Below are 20,958 nucleotides of genomic sequence, written 5' to 3'. Positions count from 1 at the left end.
TTGATAAACACAAGTTCTTAATTTTTATGAAGTCAAATTTATCAATGTTTTTCTTTAATGGTTAATGCTTTTTGTGTCCTATGTAAGAGCTATTTGCCTACAAGATCATGAAGATATTTGTCTGTTCTTTTCTTCTAGAAGTTACATTATCTATCATTCACACTTAGGTCTGTAATCCATCTCAAATTAATTTTTGTTTGTGGCATGAGGTAGAGACAAGGTTAATTTTTTTCTATACAGGAGCATTTTCCATTGATTGAGCATCGTTAACTTACTATGTAACACACGTGACTCTCTGTTGGGATCTATCTCTGGACTTTATGTTCTGTTCCAATGGTCTATTTATCTCTCCTTGTGTCATTACTGTTGAAGATTAAATGAAAGAGTCCAGAGTTTTTGCAGTGACTGTTCTAGAGAGATACTCACTTATTCCCTACATTGGTATCCTTCTGTTCAATTTAATACCTTTTCATACGTTAGGTGATTTTTTTTTTCCCCCATCCTTTTTTAGGCAGTCTGTACTTGTTCATATTGGGATCTCAGGTTGGGGTCTGTTAAGATTTTCAGGTGCGTATAAAAGGAAAAGAGGAACATTTGATTTGCACTGCTGGTGTTAAATACTTCTAGAGTGGAAATTAGAGCTGGAGATAGTCATGGCAAGGAGCTAACCCTTCTCTTTGCTGTAATAGACCAATTTCGTGTTCTCATTCTGGGGTTCTTGCCTCTTTAAGAAGCCAAGTTCAGCTTTGTTTTCCTCCTGTCTCACGTGGCCAACCACAACAGTTGTAATCCAGCAGCCGCTAAGCTTCTTCTGATACCCTGATGAGTCTAGTTGTGCCCTTCTGAGTGGATCAGAACCCACCTTGGCTCTTAGCTTAATTGCTCCAAGAAAAGGGCATCAGTGGGGTATGGCTGCTGAAGTCTCTTCTGTGTACTTATCAAGCAGGCAAAGGGTTGAACATCAGTTGTTCTTTTCCTCATTCCAGTCCCATCTGCAGTTTGTCTTACAGAAAATTCCTCATAGTTTCTGGTATGTGGTTGCCTAGTACTGATATATACTTTTCTTTTTTCTTTTTCTTTTTTTTCCTTCAGTCATTTCAGTGGAAAACTAGAAGGGTGGACAGAATAACTAGATCCATGTACTTAAAGCCATTCTAATTACAAGTCAGTGCTAGATTTTTTTTAAATGAGTTTCTTTATGGGGCCAGGGGGGTGTGCAGTATGTGTACAGTGTGTGGAATCTTAAGCTTCCTAACGAGGAATCGAACCTGTGCCCCCTGCAGCGGAAGCAGAGTCCTTACCACTGGACCACCAGGGAAGTCGCCCTTTAAGTGAGCTTCTAGCCTTCCAAGTTGAATACTTGTAAAGTTCACTGATTTTCTGAAAGTAAGTGTTGGTCTTTTTGTGTTTGGTCTCAGCTCTGTAGCTTGGTATCTCCCCCCACCACGCACAACTGGCACACGAGTAGAACCATAACCCAAAGGCCCAGTAAGCGGCACTGCAGAAGATGAAGGCAATGACAGACACCCAGAATGAAGTCGGAGGGCTTGTTTTGAAATTCACGGGTTACCTACGATCTGCTCATATGCCTTTATTTAATAAAATTGCCGCCTCGTGTTTCTTGCCGGCTTGTCAGGAGAAACTGACCCTGGGATGTGGAATGACCCAGAATCTTGTGCTCTTGTCAAGCCAGAGCCCTTTCCCAGGCCAGCTTGTTGAAGACCCAACTAGGGAGCAGTTGGTTTGCTATAGTCTTTGTAAGCCTAGTGCTCCTTATGATACTCAGGAATTGCTAAGTAAATAAGAATACATATTTAGAAATCTGTGGCGCTTTACACCTAGCTTTTTTTGTTTGTTTTGCTTTCTAATGTAGCTAAGGTACATAGATTTTCTGTTTCATTTTTATTCTTCATTCTCTTGTGGGGAAAAAACAGAGAAATTTTATATTTTCTACTTTGTAATTCAAATACGAGAACCCGGAACAGGACCCCCCCACCCCTGAGTAATATTTTTTGAGGCAGAAAGCAGTAATAGGAAAATGTAACTCAGAAGACCCTGAGCTTCAATGGTAAAGATACCTCCTTTCTCCAAGAATTAGGCCTGATCAGGGTTTAGCCCCACTCATATGGAATGCGAGGGGATAAATCACAACTGAAGACCTTGGCACTTCTGTAAGAAATTTAAATAACAGGCAGACATATAGAGATTCGTAAATATGTACTTGGTGCCAGCTAAACCACAGAGAAGATACTGCATTTGTGGCCCAGGGAAGTTAAATATTTGTGGTCAACTTAAAATTCAACATAAAACTCTCATCTGTGATGGAAACTATCCAGAAACTGCATGGAGGGCGTGCTAGCTGCATACTCTCTCAAAGGCCTCTCCTCTCACCCCGCCGGGCTGGAAGAGCAGGCCCCTGCCCCTTCCTCCATGCTGCGTAGCTGGCAATCCTTGTTAGGAGAGAAGGGATTCCCTGGCACTCCGGGTACCTACCCCAGAAGGTAAGGCCATCTCTGCTTTGTGGCTCACTCCTTCACATCTGATCAAACAGCACTTGATCTAGGGGCCTTCTTCTGTCCGTGTTAAACAGCCGCCCTCTCTGCTAACCTGTTGCTCTCTGTCCCTCTTACCCTACTTTATTTTTTCCTAGTTCTTCCCACTACTTGTCCCTGTATTTGTTTGCTAGTTTCTCGTTTCCCAAGAATGTTAAGCTTCATGACAACATGAACATAATTTTATTGACTATTGTATCCCTTGTGCCTCAAATAAACCCTCCTGTGCAGAGCAGTTGCTTAATAAATATTTATTGAATGAATTCAGTAGAATACTTGGAAATGTTTGGGGAAGTACAATCCAGGGAGCCAAAGAATTGTTGTCCCCTGATCCCTGGAATAGGGTACCATCACAGCAGAAGCTCAGACTGTGAGATCAGCCGGAAGCCCCTCAAATACCCTACAGTTGTGTGGCATCTGCGTAAAGGCCCTGCTAGGGAGACAGGCACTTGCAGACAGTGCATGCGCCTTCAGGTGTACCGGGCGCCTCTTGCCATAAAACCCAGATTACAAGTGGAGATGGAATTAACACAACCTGATTTTTGTTAGAAAGTGTGACCGTGTTTTGTGTTGAGGACCCACTGATGTTGTCTGCTCTGGTATGGGAGTCAGGGCAGCATGCAGACTGGAGCGCATGCGTGTACTGCTCCCTTTCTTTTTTATATATATGACTTTCTCATGTTGGCTGTGCTGAGTCTTCACTGGTGTGCGGGCCCTTCTCTGACTGCGGCGAGCAGGGGCCGCTCTTCACGGCAGCGTGAGGGCTTCTCACTGTGGTGGCTTCTCTCGTTGCGGAGCACAGGCTCTCGGCTGCGTGGGCTTCAGTAGCTGCTGCACGTGGGCTCAGTAGTTGCGGCTCCCAGGCTCCAGAGCACAGACAGGCTTGGTAGTTGTGACTCACAGGCTTAAACACGAGGCATGTGGTAAAAAACAAAAGTCAAAATGAAGAGTACAAATGGCTGAATTTTAAAAACAACCTTCCCACCTCTCGTTTCTACAGCCTCTGCCAGCCTCGTTGCCAGTTTCTGGGGTGGCCGGCAGAAGTATTTGCGCACATACTGCCATGTATGATTAACTGTGGCTCTGTACCTTTTACATATATCGAACCCGTGTCTTCTGCATTGGCAGGAGGATTCTTTCCCACTGAGCCACCGGGGAAGCCCTCGCATTCTTTCTGGATATGTCAGTGCAGTCCTCGGGGCCCAAGCCTGTTGTCATTTGAGACCCTGCCTGGTTGAGGGTCTGTGGTTGCTGAGCACTCCCGGGTGTGTCGGACCTGATGGTGACTGATGGACTTTACTGATGAACAGTTTTTCGTCTGTCTGCTTTCCCTTGCTGCTTTTGCTGAGTCTTTGAGTCATCCCAACACTGAGAGATTCCGCTGCAATAAACATGGTTGGTTTTCTGGATCTATTCCAAAACCTTACTGTTGATGATCTTTAGCATTTGGTATGAAATGTGCTACACAAATGAAGTTGACGATCTCTCAGATGTGCTGTTTTTCTTTTATGGCAATGTGTATATCACCATTTATGTAAATATATGTAACAGGTATAGAGCCGTAGTTAATCATACGTGGCAGTATGTGCATAAATACCTCTGCCGGCCACCCCGGAAACTGGCAGCAAGGCTGGCAGAGGCTGTAGAAACGAGAGGTGGGAAGGTTGTTTTTAAAATTCAGCCATGTGTACTCTACATTTTGATGTTTGTTTTTTACCACGTGTCTTGTGTTTAAGCTATTACTGAACAGCTTCCATTTGTCCCGGTACTTGAAGCCCAGGTGCCACCACCTCTTCAGTGGCTCCTAGAAGAGATGCTGTCGTTGAACTTCTCTTCTGCTTTGTCAGCAGCAAGAATGACTTTAGTCCGTGTAACAGAATTCAGTGACGGGATTCAGTTTTAGCTCTGTGTCGTCCATTTTAAAACAGTTTAGGCTGTGTGTAGGTACACTAATACAGGCTGGTACAGAAATTTTGTGTCTCTGTCTTACCAGCATGAAGCCCTGAAACTATACTAAGCAGTTTATAATTGTTTGTATGTCTTTCTGTGTGTGTATGTCAAGTAAACAGCATTCAGAGTTGCTGGCTCACTGTCTCTAAGCCTGTTCTTAGTCTGATGACTTGGAAAGATTTGGTAAAGAATCAGAAATAGACTCCAGCAGCAGCTTTTTTGGTCTCTTTTTCAAATCCTGTGAGGAGAATAGATCAGATGAGACACCATCAATGCTAATGCCATTTTGCCAGAGTGACCTGCAGAAAAGTCTGATTAAAAGTCTCGTTACGAATCATAATATTCATTCTGCTCCATTCAGATCATAAGAAAACTACACCTAAGTTATTCATTCCATCTGGGCCTGAGTTTACGCTCTGTGAAATGAGAATGCTAGTAGTCCCCTCCTAAGATTTTGACATGGATTAAATCAGATAACATATGTGAAAATGCCTAGATTCTAAATATAAAAGTCTCTCTCTCTGTGTATATACACATATATATGAAATTGAAAGTGTTAGTCACTTAGTCATATCTGACTCTTTGGGATCCCATGGACTGCAGCCCACCAGGCTCCTCTGTCCATGGGATTCTCCAGGCAAGTATACTGGAGTGGGCTACCGTTTCCTTCTCCAGGGGATCTTCAGGACCCAGGGATTGAACCTGGGCCTCCTACATTGCAGGCTGATTCTTTACCATTTGAGCCATCAGGGAAGCCCTTATACATACTCTTTATACTGATTGGAGACGCGGTTAAGACGACCCCAAAGAAACGACCAGGTACAGCCCAGTCCTGCTCAGACTCCCGCGTATCCTCCCCCCTTGCCGTGCAGTGTATGTGTTTCTCTTGCTGTTTTCTGTAGTTCATAAGGACTCCCCCTGATCCTCCACCATCTCACTTTTCCACTCTTTCAGCTCTTGCCGTTATCTTGTGGCTTTGGGTGTCAAAAAACTGTTAGATTTGCCTTTTAGGCTAAGATGCAGGCCCAGGCCCGGCAAGTAATTAGGCAGAACTCAGGTTGATTTTCAGATGGCAAAGCAGGGGCGCTTAACAGCTGTGTTAGCCCAGGAGTCTCCCATCACAGACACCTGCAAGTGAGGGTTTGTGAGCCCTTGAGGGAGAATGGCAGACACCACTTTGGAAGTAAAGTTATGCTGTCCTGGGCGCCCTAGCACCTTCTGTGCTGGCCTCCGTCGGCACCGTTGCTCTGCAGTCCCACCCTCCTCTCGGCCCTGGCACTTAGTCCCGTGAACATGCCACCTGCCCTCTCTCTCTCTCTGGCCCCATCCTTTAGCTGCCCGATTTATTTTTTCCACATCCTCACCCTCTTCCAGTTCCAAGCTAAATAGCCCTCACAGATGGCTTGTTCCATCAAAGCTGTTTAAGAACACAGGACAGTGAGCCGAGGTCCAGAGGAGCGGCCAGAGCCCCAGGCTGCCCATCCCATGGAGGCCCCAGACAGCTTTGTCGTCAGCTCCCTAGAAGTCCACGGGCAGGGAGCAGAAAGGCTGGCAGGTTGGGTGGTGGAGTGTCTCCTGAACACTGTAATCCTCTACAGCTAGCAACTAGTTCTCACTTAGATTTACAAGTCAGAGCCTGGAGCCGGCTACATCGCATACTCCATTTTCCACAGGAGACTGAGCACTTTGCTGTTGGCATCTCTCCCCACTTTTTTACAGCATGGAAACCCAGCAGGAAATGGCAGTCCCGTTTGTGTTTTGGATCATGGTCTGAGTCCTTACTGAACCTCTTGTGAACTCCTGGAGAGGCCTAGATCCCTGCTCTGCCTGACCTGAAGGGCAGTATTCCCAGCTGTCAGCACATCCTTGGGAAGCGGGTGAGCCTCAGACGCCTATTAGAAATCCTGCCGAGGAGAGAGGATCCAGAATTTCACTCTTTCTTTCCTGTCAGCAAGGACACGGAAGTTTCCTGTCTGCCTTGTCATCAGCTTCAGAGCATTTTCTCCTGCATGTCCCCACATACGACGCAGTGGTCCGCAAGCTTCTGCCCCAGGCACCGCCTCAGCACCCGCCTTCCCTCCGTCATAGTCAGCGGGGTCCGGGCAGTTCTGTCCTCGTGACAAGGCGGCCCTTTCCTTGTCCTCCCAGTTATCCCAGTGGGACTTGCGACCTCGCTGGTCACAGTCTCCCTCTCTGTCCCTTCCTTCTCCCACTTCCCTCTCCGACTGCAGCCTTTGTAAGTAGATTCCTCTCTGAGGTCACTGAGGAAGGGCAGCGTGTGCCTTTTGCTGTGGTACAAGTCTCCTTTCCCTCAGAAAGCGGAGTTCCCTGGAGAGCCCCCTCCCTTCCTCCGTTAGAAGCCCTGCTGCACTCGGGCATAATAGGGCAGGGAACGGTGCTGTGTGTGGAGCCGGGCGGAGGGAAGTTAACTCTCAGCTGGAGAGCAAGCGTCCCCTGGAAAGAGCAGAAGAGAAGGGAAGGGAAAATCCTGTGAGAACTCGGTCTCTCAGCATCTCCTCCCTCAGCCTGGCCTCTCCACTGAGAAGGAAGCTGTTGTTCTCTCTCCTCTGCCTTCGTGCATTGCTCCAGGATCAAGGGTTGCTAGATGAACCACACACCCTGTTGCTCTCACTGTGAAAGTTTCTCAAATTGACAGGTTTGTGGACCCTGTGGGGACCAGGAAGGAGCTTTGACTTCCTTGTCTTGTCCCCAGGCTCTCTGATGGGCTTTTTTTTCTCTGCAGTCCATCCCGGGTCCAAGACTGCAGAGAACTTTGCAGGGATACTCACGTGTGTGTTTTAACTTGACATCCCCTAGTGACAAGTTTCCCGTATTCATTCAGCTCATCAGCTGACCAGGTGAGGTCTTACCTGCGCTGTGTCTGGGGAAATGAAATGAGCTGAATGACAGAGCAGGTAGCCCGAGAAGGTTTGGATTTGAGTGTTGCTGCTCGATGGCACCCCTCTCCAGTACTCTCGCCTGGAAAGTCCCATGGATGGAGGAGCCTGGTGGGCTGCAGTCCATGGGGTCGCTTTCGCTTTCACTTTCACTTTTCACTTTCATGCATTGGAGAAGGAAATGGCAACCCACTCCAGTGTTCTTGCCTGGAGAATCCCAGGGACGGGGGAGCCTGGTGGGCTGCCGTCTGTGGGGTCGCACAGAGTCGGACAAGGCTAAAGCGACTTAGCAGCAGCAGCTCTTGCCTGTAGCTTAGCCATGCTCCCATTTGGTTCCTGTTCATCTGCATGTGAGTTCATCAGAATTGTTTCTTTTGTTCTGGGAGTGGGCCATTGGGCTCCTGCTGGGCTGGGGGCGGGTGGGGCAATATATCCTTGTGTGAAACGGACTTCGCAGTAGGTCCCTTTCTCCAAAACTACCGTTACTTCCTAAGAGGCTACAGAGTATAATGGACTTTGGAGTAAGACACCTGCTATGTGCGTGCTAAGTCACTTCAGTCATGTCTGACTCTGAGACCCTATGGACTGCAGCACGCCAGGCTCCTCTGTCCATGGGATTCTCTAGGCAAGAAAAGAGTACTGAAGTGGCTTGCCTTGCCCTCCTCCAGGGGATCTTCCTGACCCAGGGATCGAATCCCGTATCTTGCGTCTATCTCTTGTATCGGCAGGCGGGTTCTTTACCCCTAGCGCCACCTGGGAAGCCCGGAGTAAGACACAATGGGTTTAAATTCCAGCTTTGCCCCCGACTGGGTGTTTGTTTCCTCCGGGCTTCAGTTTCTTCTTCCTCTTTCTGTCTCCCAGGATTACTGTGATAATCAAACGAAATAGTCTAGTGCCTAGCAACCATCAGCCACCACTTCATCTCCAGCACAGCTTTCCCAGTAAAATGGGCTATTTCCGCCACCGAGATGTTGTGACCCATGCAAACTGCAGAAGTAGAATGCTGACTTGGTCTGCATGCCGCTGCCCTGAACCTCCTTGATGGACTTCTTGCATGCTCATGAGTTTTTGTTTCTAGAACGTGCCCTGCCCTGAGTTTGTTCAGTTTTCTTTTTCACTCGTGAGAACGTCTTTTCATGATCCGTACCCAGGGACTTTAGAATGTCTGGACGGTGGTACTCCTGGACGGCAAGCCTGTTTCCTCAGTGCCTGCCAGAGGCAGACTGGTCCCCTGAGACCACCCCTTCTCTCTTCCCACCTTGGCTTTTCTTAAGCCACCCTTGCTGGCCTCCGCTCTGGTGAAAAGTAGTCCAGAAACCTTGTCCTCTGCCTCCTACAGGGCACACTGGCTTGGCTTGTACCCTCCCAGCGGCCTGGTGGGAGCTGCAGGATGTCAGAGACGGCCATGGGAAAGAAACAGCTCACAGGACGAGCCCAGTGCGTGCGCCAGCAGCTCCCACTGCCTGCTGGAGCCGGCTCAGTGAGCCGCTGACAAGAGTCTTCAGAACACTAAACAGGTGATTAAAACATCAGTATAAGTCTTTCCAAACTTCACAGAAAGCCAAAAAACTTAGCTTGGACACCACCAGAAATTTTCCGCTCTGGAGCTTTATAAACTGGTCTGATGTTTCTTCCTCTGCTCTGTGGCCAGAGGGGAGCTCTGTGCTAATGATTCATAAAACCCTCCGAGTCTCCCTGAGGGGCCGACCATGTGAGAAGAACCTGTACCATCTTTTCCCATCCGGAATTATCTCCCGGCTCTCACTGTTAGTTCAGATTCTGAATCTTCAGCCTTTCCTTCCAAAAAAGCCAAACCCAGCTCTTGGCACCATCCCCCATGACAGAGCCAGGCTCCAGCATCAAGGTCAGTGGCAGAACCGTCTTCCTCTCCTTCCCAAGATGACTGCCCAGAGTCAGAGAAACCCCTGAAAATGGAAAGAGACCTTCGGAATCACCTGCGTCTCTGCAAACAGGGTTGGGTGGCTTGCCCACCATCACGCAGGAGAGCATGCAGTGAACGTCCGTCCCTCCAGTCCTGTAGCAGGTTGGCTGCCCCAGAGAAGTGCAGCAAACCTGAGAGTTCTGTCCTCACAAGATCAGTGGCAAGAGGCCGCGCTGTTCGGATTTTTTTGTGATCAGCCCTTTCCCCTGCGGAGACTGTAAGAGTCTCTGGCTGAAGCACAGGTGATGCTTCAGGCCTGTCGAGGGCTGGGGCGGCTGAAGTGCTCCAAGCAGGGGCCCATTCCCAGCCGTTCCACTTACCAGCCACCTGAACCCAAGCACATTCCTCCTCTGTGCCTTGGTTTCCTCGTCTGTAAAATAGAGGTTCTGACAGCACCAACCTTGTGTGGCTGTTGAGGGGATTCGATGAGGCACCATGCCTGGCTGTGATGGGTAGAGCCGCACTCAGCGAGTTTTATTTTTATGCCTGGGAAGCCCCAGTGGTGCTCTTGCAGGAAGTGGGTCTGGTGCGGTGGCAAGAATGCTGGCATAGGAAGTCATTGCATCTGGCTTCACATCTCATTAATTTTTTCTCATCTCTAGTATCATTATCTGAATGTAATAGTTGCTGCTTCATAGGGTGCTGAGGGTTTCTAGATTCAAGACTGCCATGAAAAATGTAGCCTGCTTCTTTGTACCTTCCCCAGAGTTGCATTTGAAGAGTGGACTAAACTTGCGGCTGCCTCCTCTTAGTCTTCCAGCCTTTATTTTTTTTTTTAATATAAATTTATTTCTTTTAATCGGAGAGTCTTCCAGCCTTTAAAGCAGTGATTCTCCAATTGCAGCGTTCCTAAGTGTTAATAACAGGAACGCTTACTTAAAGTACACATTCCGAGGCCCTGTCCCCAGAGATACTAATTTATTTAGTCCAAAGTAGAGTCCAGGAATCGGCATTTTTAACCAGTTCTGTGTGTGATTCAGTGCAGGTGGTTTTTAAAATGCTTTTTAGCACTCAGAGGTGAAGAAAGGGGAGCTAATATTTATTGAAGAGCTTGTATATGCCAGGCATTTGGCTTACTTAAACCTTATCAAACTATAAATAGACTTCAGTTCACTTTAGTTATTACCCACGTTTGTCGTGTCTCCAGCCATGAGGCCCTGTGCCACTTGGGACTCAGGCCTCTAGATGTAGAACCTGAAAATGCAGCTTAAAGTGGCCTCAGGCCTCAGCCCTAAACTCAGGGAAATTATCTGCACTGTATTTTTAATATGCCATGGGGATTCTCGAGATATAGGTGTAATGTTTTCCTCTGAGCATGACATCAGTGCTTTGAAGAGAATGATTCTCACCTCTCGCTGAGGTGTGTTGTACCTTGCCCTGGGGCAGCAGCCTGCAGTGAGGACAAGGCAGGACGTGCCCAGAGCTTGGCTTCTCATGGTATCTTCTTTCAAACTAGAAACTCCGTAGGTAGCCTGTCAAAAGAGAGCATCATTCCTTATGGAGCCTGAATCTCCTTGGGAGCACTACCCACCGCAGAAAGGAGCATCACTGAGTCTGTCCAAGGTGTCCCGTTGTGCAGCACAAGGAGCGTGATTCATGGTTATACAGTGTGGCCGGCACCCCTGTGCCCACGGCCACGATGGCACCTGGAGTTGCCGTCAGCCTCCCACAGTCAGCCATCCACATTGTCCGACCACCCATGGTGCATATTAGATGCAGCAGATAGATTTTTCTTTAAATACACACACACATATACACACATAGACACACACACACACATACGTACAGATTACATGCCTGTCCTCAAGAGCCTTCCTTAAGAGAAAACAGGATAGCCTAATGGGAGAAAGATACTGTGAAGCATAAACAGATGAAATTTATGGATGTCACGAACTTGAGAAGGAAGGTGACATTCTCAGATGACAAACGAAGGAAGGACCCAAAGAGAACTTGATAGGCTCCAATGGAAGAAGTAAATAATGACACGAAATCCAATAGGAATAAATCTAAAATCCTACTTTATCCAGAAAGTCAGCACACACAGCAAGTAGTGTGCAGGACAATACTGAATAATGGGGTTTTTATAGTGTGGGGAGGCCTCAGTGAAGGAATGTGATAAAGGGAAATAGTTAGTGGAGGGCTTGCACTCAGTGGGGGGAGATATTATTTAGCCACATGTGTGAAAACACTTTGGGGATTTGTTGATTAAAAGCTCACAATGTGTCACTAGGGCAAAGCGGTGAACAGCAGAACACGTGCTTTTTCTGCCAATTCGCAGAGTTGAGGTGTCCAGGATAGAGCAGGGAGGAGCTGTGTGTTCTGTTCTCTGCTGCCAGGCCGCACTTGGGCACTCCCTGCAGGAGACACTCGTCTCCGTGAAAGTCTTAGTGAGAGAATCCCCAGGATGTTGAGGAGACGGTTGAAGTGAGGAGCAGTGGAAGGAAGTGGGACTGTTTAGCCTAGAGAAGGTGTAACAGAGCAGACTTCAAAAAAATTGGAGGCCAGTCAGACAGAAGCAGAGTTAAGAACTTTGTCGTGGCCCCACAGAACAGAACTGGAAGCACAGGGAGGCAGATCTGGGCTTGAGAGGGATAGACATTTCCACCAGTGAGAACAGTCCAAAGGGGGAATAGGTTCCCTAGAAGGGAGTGAACCCCCTTGTAGGCTGAGAACAGTAATGGGCCTCTCACACAGCATGTTCAGGACTGAGAGTTAATAGGAAAAAGAATCTGTTAAGTAGGCCATAAGAAAAATTACTTATATATGTCTTCAGCATGAAGCGATAATGGTTTTAAGAGGATCTTGAGTCCTCTGCACCCGGCATAGACAGGAAAGGGTTGGCTCGCTGGGAGACGTAGCGGGGGTTCCAGGGAGGCTCTGAGTGACTGCTAGCTCACTTTGCGGCATCAGTACAGGTGTGGAGGGCTCCCCGTGCTGTTGGAGAAGAGGCGGAGGACGTGGAGGCCTAGCCTGTAGGTGCTGGAGGGGCTTCTGGGGATGTGGAAGAGGTCAGTGCCAGGTTACTGTCGGATCCCTCTGTGGCCTGAAAGCTCTGCGAAGTCACGGACTGCATCTGACTTGTTCTGTCTTTTTTTAACCATGCATGGTTTTGGGTTTTTTAATATTTACTTATCTGACTCCCCTGGGTCTTAGTTGTGGCACTCGGGATCTTCGTCTTCTTTATGGCATGCAGTATCTTTAGTTGCAGCATGTGGGATCTAGTTCCCTGACCAGGGGTCGAACCTGGGCCCCCTGCATTGGGAATGTGGAGTCCTAGCCACTGGACCTCCCGGGAAGTCCTGCCTTATTCTCTTCTTGCCCAAAATGCCTGGCATGATTCCTGTCACATAGCAGAGCCTTAGGGAACATGTGTGGGCAGTGGGCTGGCAGGCTGGACAATAACTCTTTGAAAAGAAAGAGTTTGTATCACACTTAAAGGAAGGTGAGGGAATGAATTGATTGCATGGAAGTAAAGGCCTGTAGGTCGAGGCAGTTTGGGGAGTAGTCTTTAGTCTCAGAGGTACCAGGGGGCAAATGGCATGCAAAGGAATGTTGAACAGGGGTACCTGGAGTTGGGGGTTAGGGAGAAACAGTGAGGGGGGAGCGAAGAGACGTCTGGTAGGGAGACCTCGCATGGACTGTGGGGAGTGTTGAGAGAGACGGGGATTTCACCTGGTGCCAAGGCTGAGCCCAAGGGATTTCTCCCTCCTGACTTCTTCAGGCTCTCTCCACCTAAAAGGGATAAAGGAGCGTGTGCCCAGTCTCTACGAAGGGCTTTGCTTCTCCCCGGGCTTCCTCTTCCCTTGAAGGAGAAGAAGAGAAATGAGAATTCTGCCCTTTTGGGTGCTGTTAGTCATTGGTGGGGCGGGTATCTCTCTCCTGGGAGCTTAATTCACCTGCTCTGAATGTGCCCCACCCCCTTCTGCTGAATCCTCATGGTCTAGAATGGGGCCTCGTGCACGCAGTAGACACTTACTAAGCATCTGTGGAGCTGAGTGGTGATTGGGTGTGTTGAATGCTGCAGGTCTCAGCATTCATCCCCACACACATAAATAAAACCAGAAGCAAACTGGGTGATGGAGCCTGCACACGAACCCAAGGGGCGGCCTCCTGATGCTGGCTGTCTGGAAAGCAAAGAGGCAGGTGGCTCAGGGCGACCAGAGCTCCAGATACCGTGCTCCTGGCCCAGAACTAACCAGCAGTGTAGAAGCCGACTACATGTGGATATTTGCAGACTGAGACAGACTCAGGCCTTTCCTCCCCAGGGGCTGAGCTTGTAGCCTCCCCTGCTGGTTCAGTGAGTGAGGGCCCCAGCGCCAGAGCTCCAGGTTTCAGAGCAGCTGAAGCCAGCCAGACCTGAAAGGCTTGTGTTGGCAGTGCCAGTATCCGCCCAGCCCCTGCCAGTGCGGGTGGCTGCTCTCAGAGCCTCTGCAGGGGAAGCCGATTGGACTGCAGCCCGAGCTACTGCTGCCTATAGCTTGCTCCCTGCAACGCGCTCACTGTTGAGAATGCACGTTGCTCATACAGTCAGAGCTTAGAGCTCCAGGGGAAAAAAGAAAAAGGTAGTTTCTTTCCACGAGGGAACAGTTCAAGAAGAGCCAGCTGTCCTCTACCCAGGAGAGCCAGGACTCCTCTCTCGCTTTGTTTAGAATGTCCAAGCTCAGGAAATTAAGGTGGGTAGAGATTGTTTCTCTCATGTCGAGAGACCTGGAGCAGGGATGCAGCTTGCCTCGTGCAAGGAGGGTGCCAGTAACAGAGGCAGATCTGCCAGCCACACCCCAGTAGGAGGGGTCAGGGGGCTAAGGCAGCTGAGATTCACCACAGGGCCTCACTTGTGATGTGTGTTAGTGCCACGCTTGCCCTAAAGCCCTGGCCCTGGGGGCCCCTCTGGAGTCCTACAGAACGCACACAGGTCTGTGGTGAGTCCTTATAGACAGCAGGAAAGGGGCCACTGCAGAAAGGCTGGCCCTTCCCTCCACCAAGTGCCTTGTCCAGTCACCTGGATCCAATACCTTAGCTCAAAATAAACTGTTCCAGCAGCTTACCTGGGTGTTCCCAGCACCCAGGTAAGCATTCCAGGGCCTTTCCCCTCAGCCCTGGGCCGTGTGCCCTTACCTCTGAGCCTGGCTTCCACATGTCTCCGTGGTGTCAGACAGAGTCCCCCTCCTGCCTCTGAGCAGAGCAGGGCAGCACAGAAGAAAAAGCATAACAGCCACTCATGTATTTAGCACTTTCTGAGCCCAGGCACCTTGCTGGATACTTGAGATGCGTTATCTCTCTTAAACAGCTTTGAGCCAGGGCTCAGAGACATTGAGTAACTTGCCTAAGGACACACAGCTAGAAAGTGTCCATCAGCACTTGAATTTAGACCTCCAACTATGAAGCCCAGGCTCTTGACCAAGCTGCTGTATAACCTCAACTTGTCTCTTCCCAAAATGGGCCTGTTTTTCCTTCTGTACTTACCTTCTTGCCACCAGTGTCTGCTCCACTTCTGTTCTCCCACCTCTCCTCCCAGTGTGAACATAATCTCCGTCTCCCCCACACTTACCAAGTCTTCCCACCTGACCATTTGCCAGTTCCCACCCACCCCTCTCTAGGAAACTTAAGGCCAGTGCGGGGTTGGGGAGGTGTGAGTGGGGCTAGCTGGCTGCCATTCACTCTGAACAGGCATCTGTGCCTTGCCAGCTGATTGGTAACGGCCCGCATTGCCTTCACGAAGAAGAAAACACAGCTGTTGGGACCAGACGCGTGGAATGGTGTGGCTGCTGGGGGGTGGGTTTGCCCGATGATTGTGAGCATTTCGCCTTGTGACCTGTCGACCCCTCAGCTGGCGCAGACCAACCATAGCACCAGGGCTGGCTGAGTCTGGACACTGGGATTAAAGGAGACTGAGGGCCAGGCCTGTGCTGGAAGCCGTGGGGCCCTGCTGCAGCAGGGATGGGGAGCAAGTGACCCGCTGACCACGTGGAGGCCCTGGGACAGGATACCCGGGGCTCGTCAGGATCCATGTCTGGCACAAGGACCCAGACATTCTCTCCTTGTCCACTTTGTCATTTAGCACCTGCCAGGTTCTTCCCTCCTCTCCCCTCTGACCTGTGACCCTCTCTCACAGTGCAGTCAGTACCCATTCGTCCTGATTCAGCTGGGCTGGGAGTGTCTGTTTCCGTCTCATCGTGAGCAGCTGCCTCGGCCTTCAGAGGGATTGTGCATCCTCAAAGCCAGCTTCCCTCCCCTAGGAACATGAATAACCCCTTTCCTCTGGCCCCCAGCTCCAGAGGATTCCCTGTGTCTGAACTTTCACTGGCAGACCCCTTCTCAGGCTGACACACCCTTGGCCGCTATAGAATCATCCTTCCAGGATAACCAACCCACCCTTCGGTCTCCCGTGAGGATGTGTCGTGTATCACTAGAGGTTCTCAGTTTGTGAAAACACTGTAGTCTGAGTTCAGTTTCTTGTAGCCAATCATGCAGGCTTGGCTCATTAAAGATGATAATTAACCCATTGCTAATTGACCTCAGCAGCCAGCCGGGCGGGCCTGTGTTTTACCAGCCTTGGTCGTGGATTTATAGGCTATGTTAAAATTTCTTAATAATCTCAGCAAGACTTCACTTTTCTGTCTGTATCTTATTTGCTCTAAGGACATTCTGTGAAATTAACAAGCTATAAAGTTTGATTGAAGGTTTCAACAAATGTGAAAGTAATTGGCTCCATTTAGAGAAACAAGAAAAATAACCTGTAAACTTGAGTTTGTAGGGGAAAATCCGTGTGATTTTTCTCTGTAACCAGAGGAGCAGTAGCAAGCAAGACTTTTTAAAACCAGTAAAAAAAAAAAAAAAGAACTGGCTGATAGAGCAAGTTTAAATTCTGACCACCCCAAACCGAAAGTTTAGAAAAAGAAGTTTTGCAAAATGTAGCCAGCCGCTCCAGTGTCTGTGCCTTCCAGGAGGCCTGTCTGGAGAAAATGGGGGCCCAGTAAAGATGCAGCAAGTCCCTCATTCCGGGGAGCTGGCATCCAGAGGCCTGGTTCAGCTCTCTGACCCCTCCTCCTCTTCCCTGGCTGGTGTTAAGTCTCACGACTTAACATGCATCTGTGGTACCTGCGGCTCAGTTCCCCGTCGCTCCCTCTCCCTCCACCGCCTTCCATAAGACAGCTTAGATCTCTTTTTCTGTTTCTTCAAGGCATCTCTGCACAGGCTGCGCTGATGCTCTGCCACGTGGCCATGGACACCCACCGGTTTTCAGAGAACACTGTTGGTTCTCTGCTCATCCACCACCCCACCCAAGATATGCCCCAGACTGCCTTCCCTCTTCTCTCTTTACCCTGGCGGTTTCTTCCTGCTTTCCTCAAGACCTCTGCTTCCTCCGGGCACCAGCCTCCGCTCACCACATGCACGCTCACATTATCTCTCTCGAAGGGACTGAGCCCGGGACAGGCCAGGCTCCCATATCGCCCAGCCACATCTCACTTTCAGTTTTCCTTTCTGCTGGGTTCTTTGCGTGTGGACCTGACCCGGGTGATAGCTGGAGCCCTGAAGCTTGAGGTTTCAGTTCCCACCGGCAGGGCACGCTGCCCCAGACGGCCTTCAGGGGAGGGGAAGGGGCTTTCTCTGGGTGCCCTTCTTTGAACCCTTCCCTGACCCAGAGCCCCAGTTTCCTTTCCTTCTCTCTTTTTAAATTTTATTTATTTTTGGTTGTGCTGGGTCTTCGTTGCGGCCAGTGGGGGCTCCTCTTCCTTGTGGTGTGCAGGCTTCCCATGGCGGTGGCTTCTGTTGAGAGCCCCAGGCTCCTTTCGAGCTGACTGGAGTGAGACATGAGAGGCATTTTGTCCAGTAACTTTGGAGTTCCTCGTAGTCTTCTGCACCACGAGTCCCTCGAGGAAGACGATGACTGTCCCTAGGAAGGTGCAGGTCTCAGGTTCCCCAGGTCTTAGGTTCCCTGGGTGTTTCCTGGCCACCAGGCCTTTTCCTTGCCTCCATCCCTGGTCCAGCCCCACCTGTTAACAGCCCAGATCTTTCTCCTCTAGAGAATCTAGAATTTGCCCAGAGCTACAATGTACATACCACATACATTCTCTGTTTTTCATTGATACAGAATGGAAAAATGTACTCACAAACAGAGCTATTGTGGGGATTATGTCATAGGCTGCATCTGGGCTCCTTCCTTTCTGAGCGGGGAGCCCAACTTTAACCCCTCTCCTACCAGGAAATCCTCCTTGGCCAGACAAAGCTCGCCTTGGAGTTGGCTCTTTGTGGGTGGTTTAAAGGGCTTCTGTTGTGACAGCCCTTTTTATACACATTTAAACTTTTCTTGCCCAACTCAAGTGCTGGAGGCTTTGTATAGGAGGAACATACCCTGCTGGGCTGGTCCCTCCCACCTGAAAGCAGAAGGCTTCAGCAGACAGGCCAGTGGGCTGGAGGCTGAAGGTGTCTATGGGCCCCTGGACAAGCCCTGGACTTCCTGCCTCTCAGAGTTCCCAGCTCCTTAATCGCTCCAGCCCCACTCCCTACCTCCGCAGTGCACTCTGAAACCTAAGGAGACTGTACAGCCGTGGCTCTTCTCCCCCATAGTTGGATCACGAAGGCGAGAACACCCTTCCAAAAGGCTGGGTGACTTTTCTCTCTCCAAACTTGCAGAATTCTTTTCTATACCCCACTTAGAGACCCCCTTGGACCAGAGCTCCTTTGAGAATCATCCAGGAGTTCCTTTGCCCTCAGGGAGGAACTGATGGGCACAGCAGACAGAATCCCCCGGAAGCCAGGTTCCTTCCAAACAGAGTGAAAACTAAAATGGGGGCAGGTGGTGGAGCAGGGGCTAGGGAAAGGAGGCGACGCTGCTTGTGTGTGTGTCCACACAGATGACCGCTCCCCACGATCCTCTAAGGATGTGCCATGGGCCGGCTCAGGGTGTCTGCGTCCCTGGAAATCCCCATCTCCAGGAGCCCCACGTCCACCACTGTGGCCTTCCTCCCTCTTGGCCAGGAATCCTGCTTTGTTCCCCAGCCGCTCGGTGTGCCCTCTGGCCCATGCCCTAACTGCAGGAATTGTCCGGCTTGCCTGTCAGCACACACCCCACCAGGGCACACTCTCGTCTCCTGGGCAGACTTCAGCTGCACACTCAGCAGGAGCGCCGCTGTACCCCTCATCCCAGGGTGATGCCAAGGACCACCGTCAGGTGCTGCCTCTGTCCTCTCACGCCTTCACCCCACCTCCTCTCCATTCGGTGACAGCAGCCTCACGCTGAAAAGGAAAGTCCTGGCTCCGTTACATAACTCTCCATAGTGCGAGCAGTAGCTGGGGCAGAAGGTCAGAGGTCACAGTGGGGTCAGGTGGCTGACACACACTGTAACGACAAGGTGGTTAAAATTAGACCACAGAGAGGAAACTGGCAGTCTTGTGGAAATGCAGAAGTTTCCTCTGCAAGTGAGAGGCTGGGGATGCAGGGAGGCCGCTGTGCGTGCTGGCTGCCAGGCTATTACTCATTTCAGCTCTGTTCTTTAATGCCTCTTAGCCCCTGCTTCTGTATTTCTAGCCTTCCTCATCCCATGTGTGAAGACACGCGATGGAACCCATGGTGACCTGCCCTGGCTCGGCATGCACTTCTTCCCTCTCTGGAAGCACAGGACTAGGCACCCCAAGCTCATGACAGCTATGCTTCCCTCAGCCGTTCCCGGGTGGCTGAGCACCTTTCAGGCCAGCCTCCCAGGTGGTCGAGGTATTCAGCCTGCGATTCAGGCCTCAGTTGCTGCCCAGGCCGTTGGTGGGGCCAGCACCAGGCGCTGTCGGTCCTGAGCCATGTGCCTCCATCCTAGGCTTCCATCCAGGCTGAGACATGGCCAATGATGGAGGCACACGGCTCAGGGCTGACAGCCGTGTGCAGTCAGCCTCCCGCGGCCACCCAGCTGCCGGAGTGGTGCTCGTCTCCCCCGGCTCCTGGCGGACTTGGGTCATGCCTGCTTCATCTCTCCCTCTGGTACCCAGCCAGGCTTCCCTGCACCTCTCAGCCCTTCCCATGCGCCTCCCAAGTGCCCTGCTTGTCCCCGGCGCCCCTTGCCAGGGAAGTGTGAGATGTAATCTCTGCCACCAGGGGGTTGGGGGTTGTTACCCAGGCAAGGGTGATAACAAAGACACCTGTGCACCACTGAGCAAACAGTCTAAGACAGTCTGCAGGTTAGTTACCCCACTGTGCGAAGCAGCCAGGGCAGTCCCTGTCACGTGATGGGATGGGAGGCATGGGGTTGGTGGCAGGTGGGGAGCCGGAGTCATGGTCATGGAGGGCTGCCGCCCTGCAGCATATTTGGCCACTGCAGAGTTTCCTTGTGGGAATGGCCTTCACTACTTGTGAGCTCCAGATCCAATGGGTCCCCTCTCCTCCCTTGGTGAGTGCCCTCCCAGAAGGGAGGAGAGGACGCCAGAGGCCAGGGAGGAAGGAAAGGGCACGAGAAGGTGCAAAGCAGGTGGGCTTGCAGATTTCACAGAAGGACCCCAGGCAGGGTGACTATGGAAACTTTATCTCAGCCACTTACAAATGTGATGATTGCTCAAGACACTGATTTCATTTCAGCTAAATCAGCCCCAGCCTCTCTGACAGCACTGGCTTGTGTGCTGATGTGGCCACATGGGAGCGGGACAGCCCAAACCCCTGGAGGAGCAGGGCTTGGTGGAACAGCCTGCTCCCACCTGCTTCGCCTGTCTCCCTTCTCCTGACAACAGTTTCCTGCCGGACCCGTCTCTTGAGCACGAGAAGCTCTTAGATGGGGCAGGAACCTGTCGGGAAACCCGAAATGAAACAGCCAAGAAAGCCCTCATCATCCATTTCTCACTCAGGCCGGAAGTTCTCCCCTCAGGAGTCTGGCGAGAGTGGAGCTGGGAGCAGAATGGAGAGGGGCAGTGAGAGTGCCAGGACTGCGAGTTCTGTGACCGTCGGCGTCTTACCCGCCACCCCTCCTCTGTCCAGCTAGATACCACATCAGGACCTAAGTCAGAGAGAGGCACACCCCCAGAGGACAGCGGTCATTGGTGCTGGGGTTGTCCGCTACCCTAAAGATGACCTGAGGGGAGACGGTGGTAACTCAAGGATCTTGGCCTTTGGCCTCATCTCACGCACACACGCTCCCATTCACTGTCCCCGCGTACCCCCACCACGCAGATGACACATTTCTCGGGTGCCCCTAAGCCTCCAGTCAACGTCTCTCACCTTCCCTTTTAGAAAGTGTTATTTTTCTTCTCTCTCTCTCGCCCCGTAGGTTATTGCAGCCGACTGCAAAAGGGTCACAGTGCTGAAGTATTTTCTGGAAGCCCTTTGTGGACAAGAAGAGCCTCTGCTGGCATTCAAGGGTGGAAAATATGTGTCAGTGGCACCCGTCCCAGACACCATGGGAAAGGAAATGGGAAGCCAAGAGGGAAAACAACTGGAAGATGAGGTACAATGCGGGGAGAGCCCGCTGTGGCCAAGGGACGGCTCCCCCCAGCCCTGCGCTGCCCAGGGTTCAGCATTGACCCCTGGCTATTTATAACCACCCAGAGCAGTGGTGATGCCGACGTGACCAGCCGGCTCCTCAAGAGTGCACTCTGCTGGTGCCCCTTCCTGCCAGTCCCCCAGTGCCTCCATCTCGCTCTG

General features: G+C 50.7%; 1 protein-coding gene across 2 annotated transcripts in view; it reads left to right on the top strand.

Annotated features, from left to right (window-relative positions):
* SMG6 (SMG6 nonsense mediated mRNA decay factor) overlaps positions 1-20,958 on the top strand; it is a 200,378-nt gene that overhangs the window by 157,540 nt on the left and 21,880 nt on the right. For both annotated transcript variants that reach the window (XM_069603023.1, XM_069603024.1), the window contains exon 14: positions 20,585-20,761. In XM_069603023.1, the coding sequence (XP_069459124.1) occupies positions 20,585-20,761 (177 nt within the window). The remainder of the gene's footprint in view (positions 1-20,584; positions 20,762-20,958) is intronic.

The sequence above is a fragment of the Ovis canadensis genome, chromosome 11 (genome assembly GCF_042477335.2).
Source record: "Ovis canadensis isolate MfBH-ARS-UI-01 breed Bighorn chromosome 11, ARS-UI_OviCan_v2, whole genome shotgun sequence".
In the NCBI taxonomy this organism is placed as follows: Eukaryota; Metazoa; Chordata; class Mammalia; order Artiodactyla; family Bovidae; genus Ovis; species Ovis canadensis.
The sequence above is the reverse complement of the archived record's forward strand: the minus strand, read 5'-3'. Positions and strand labels throughout refer to the sequence as shown.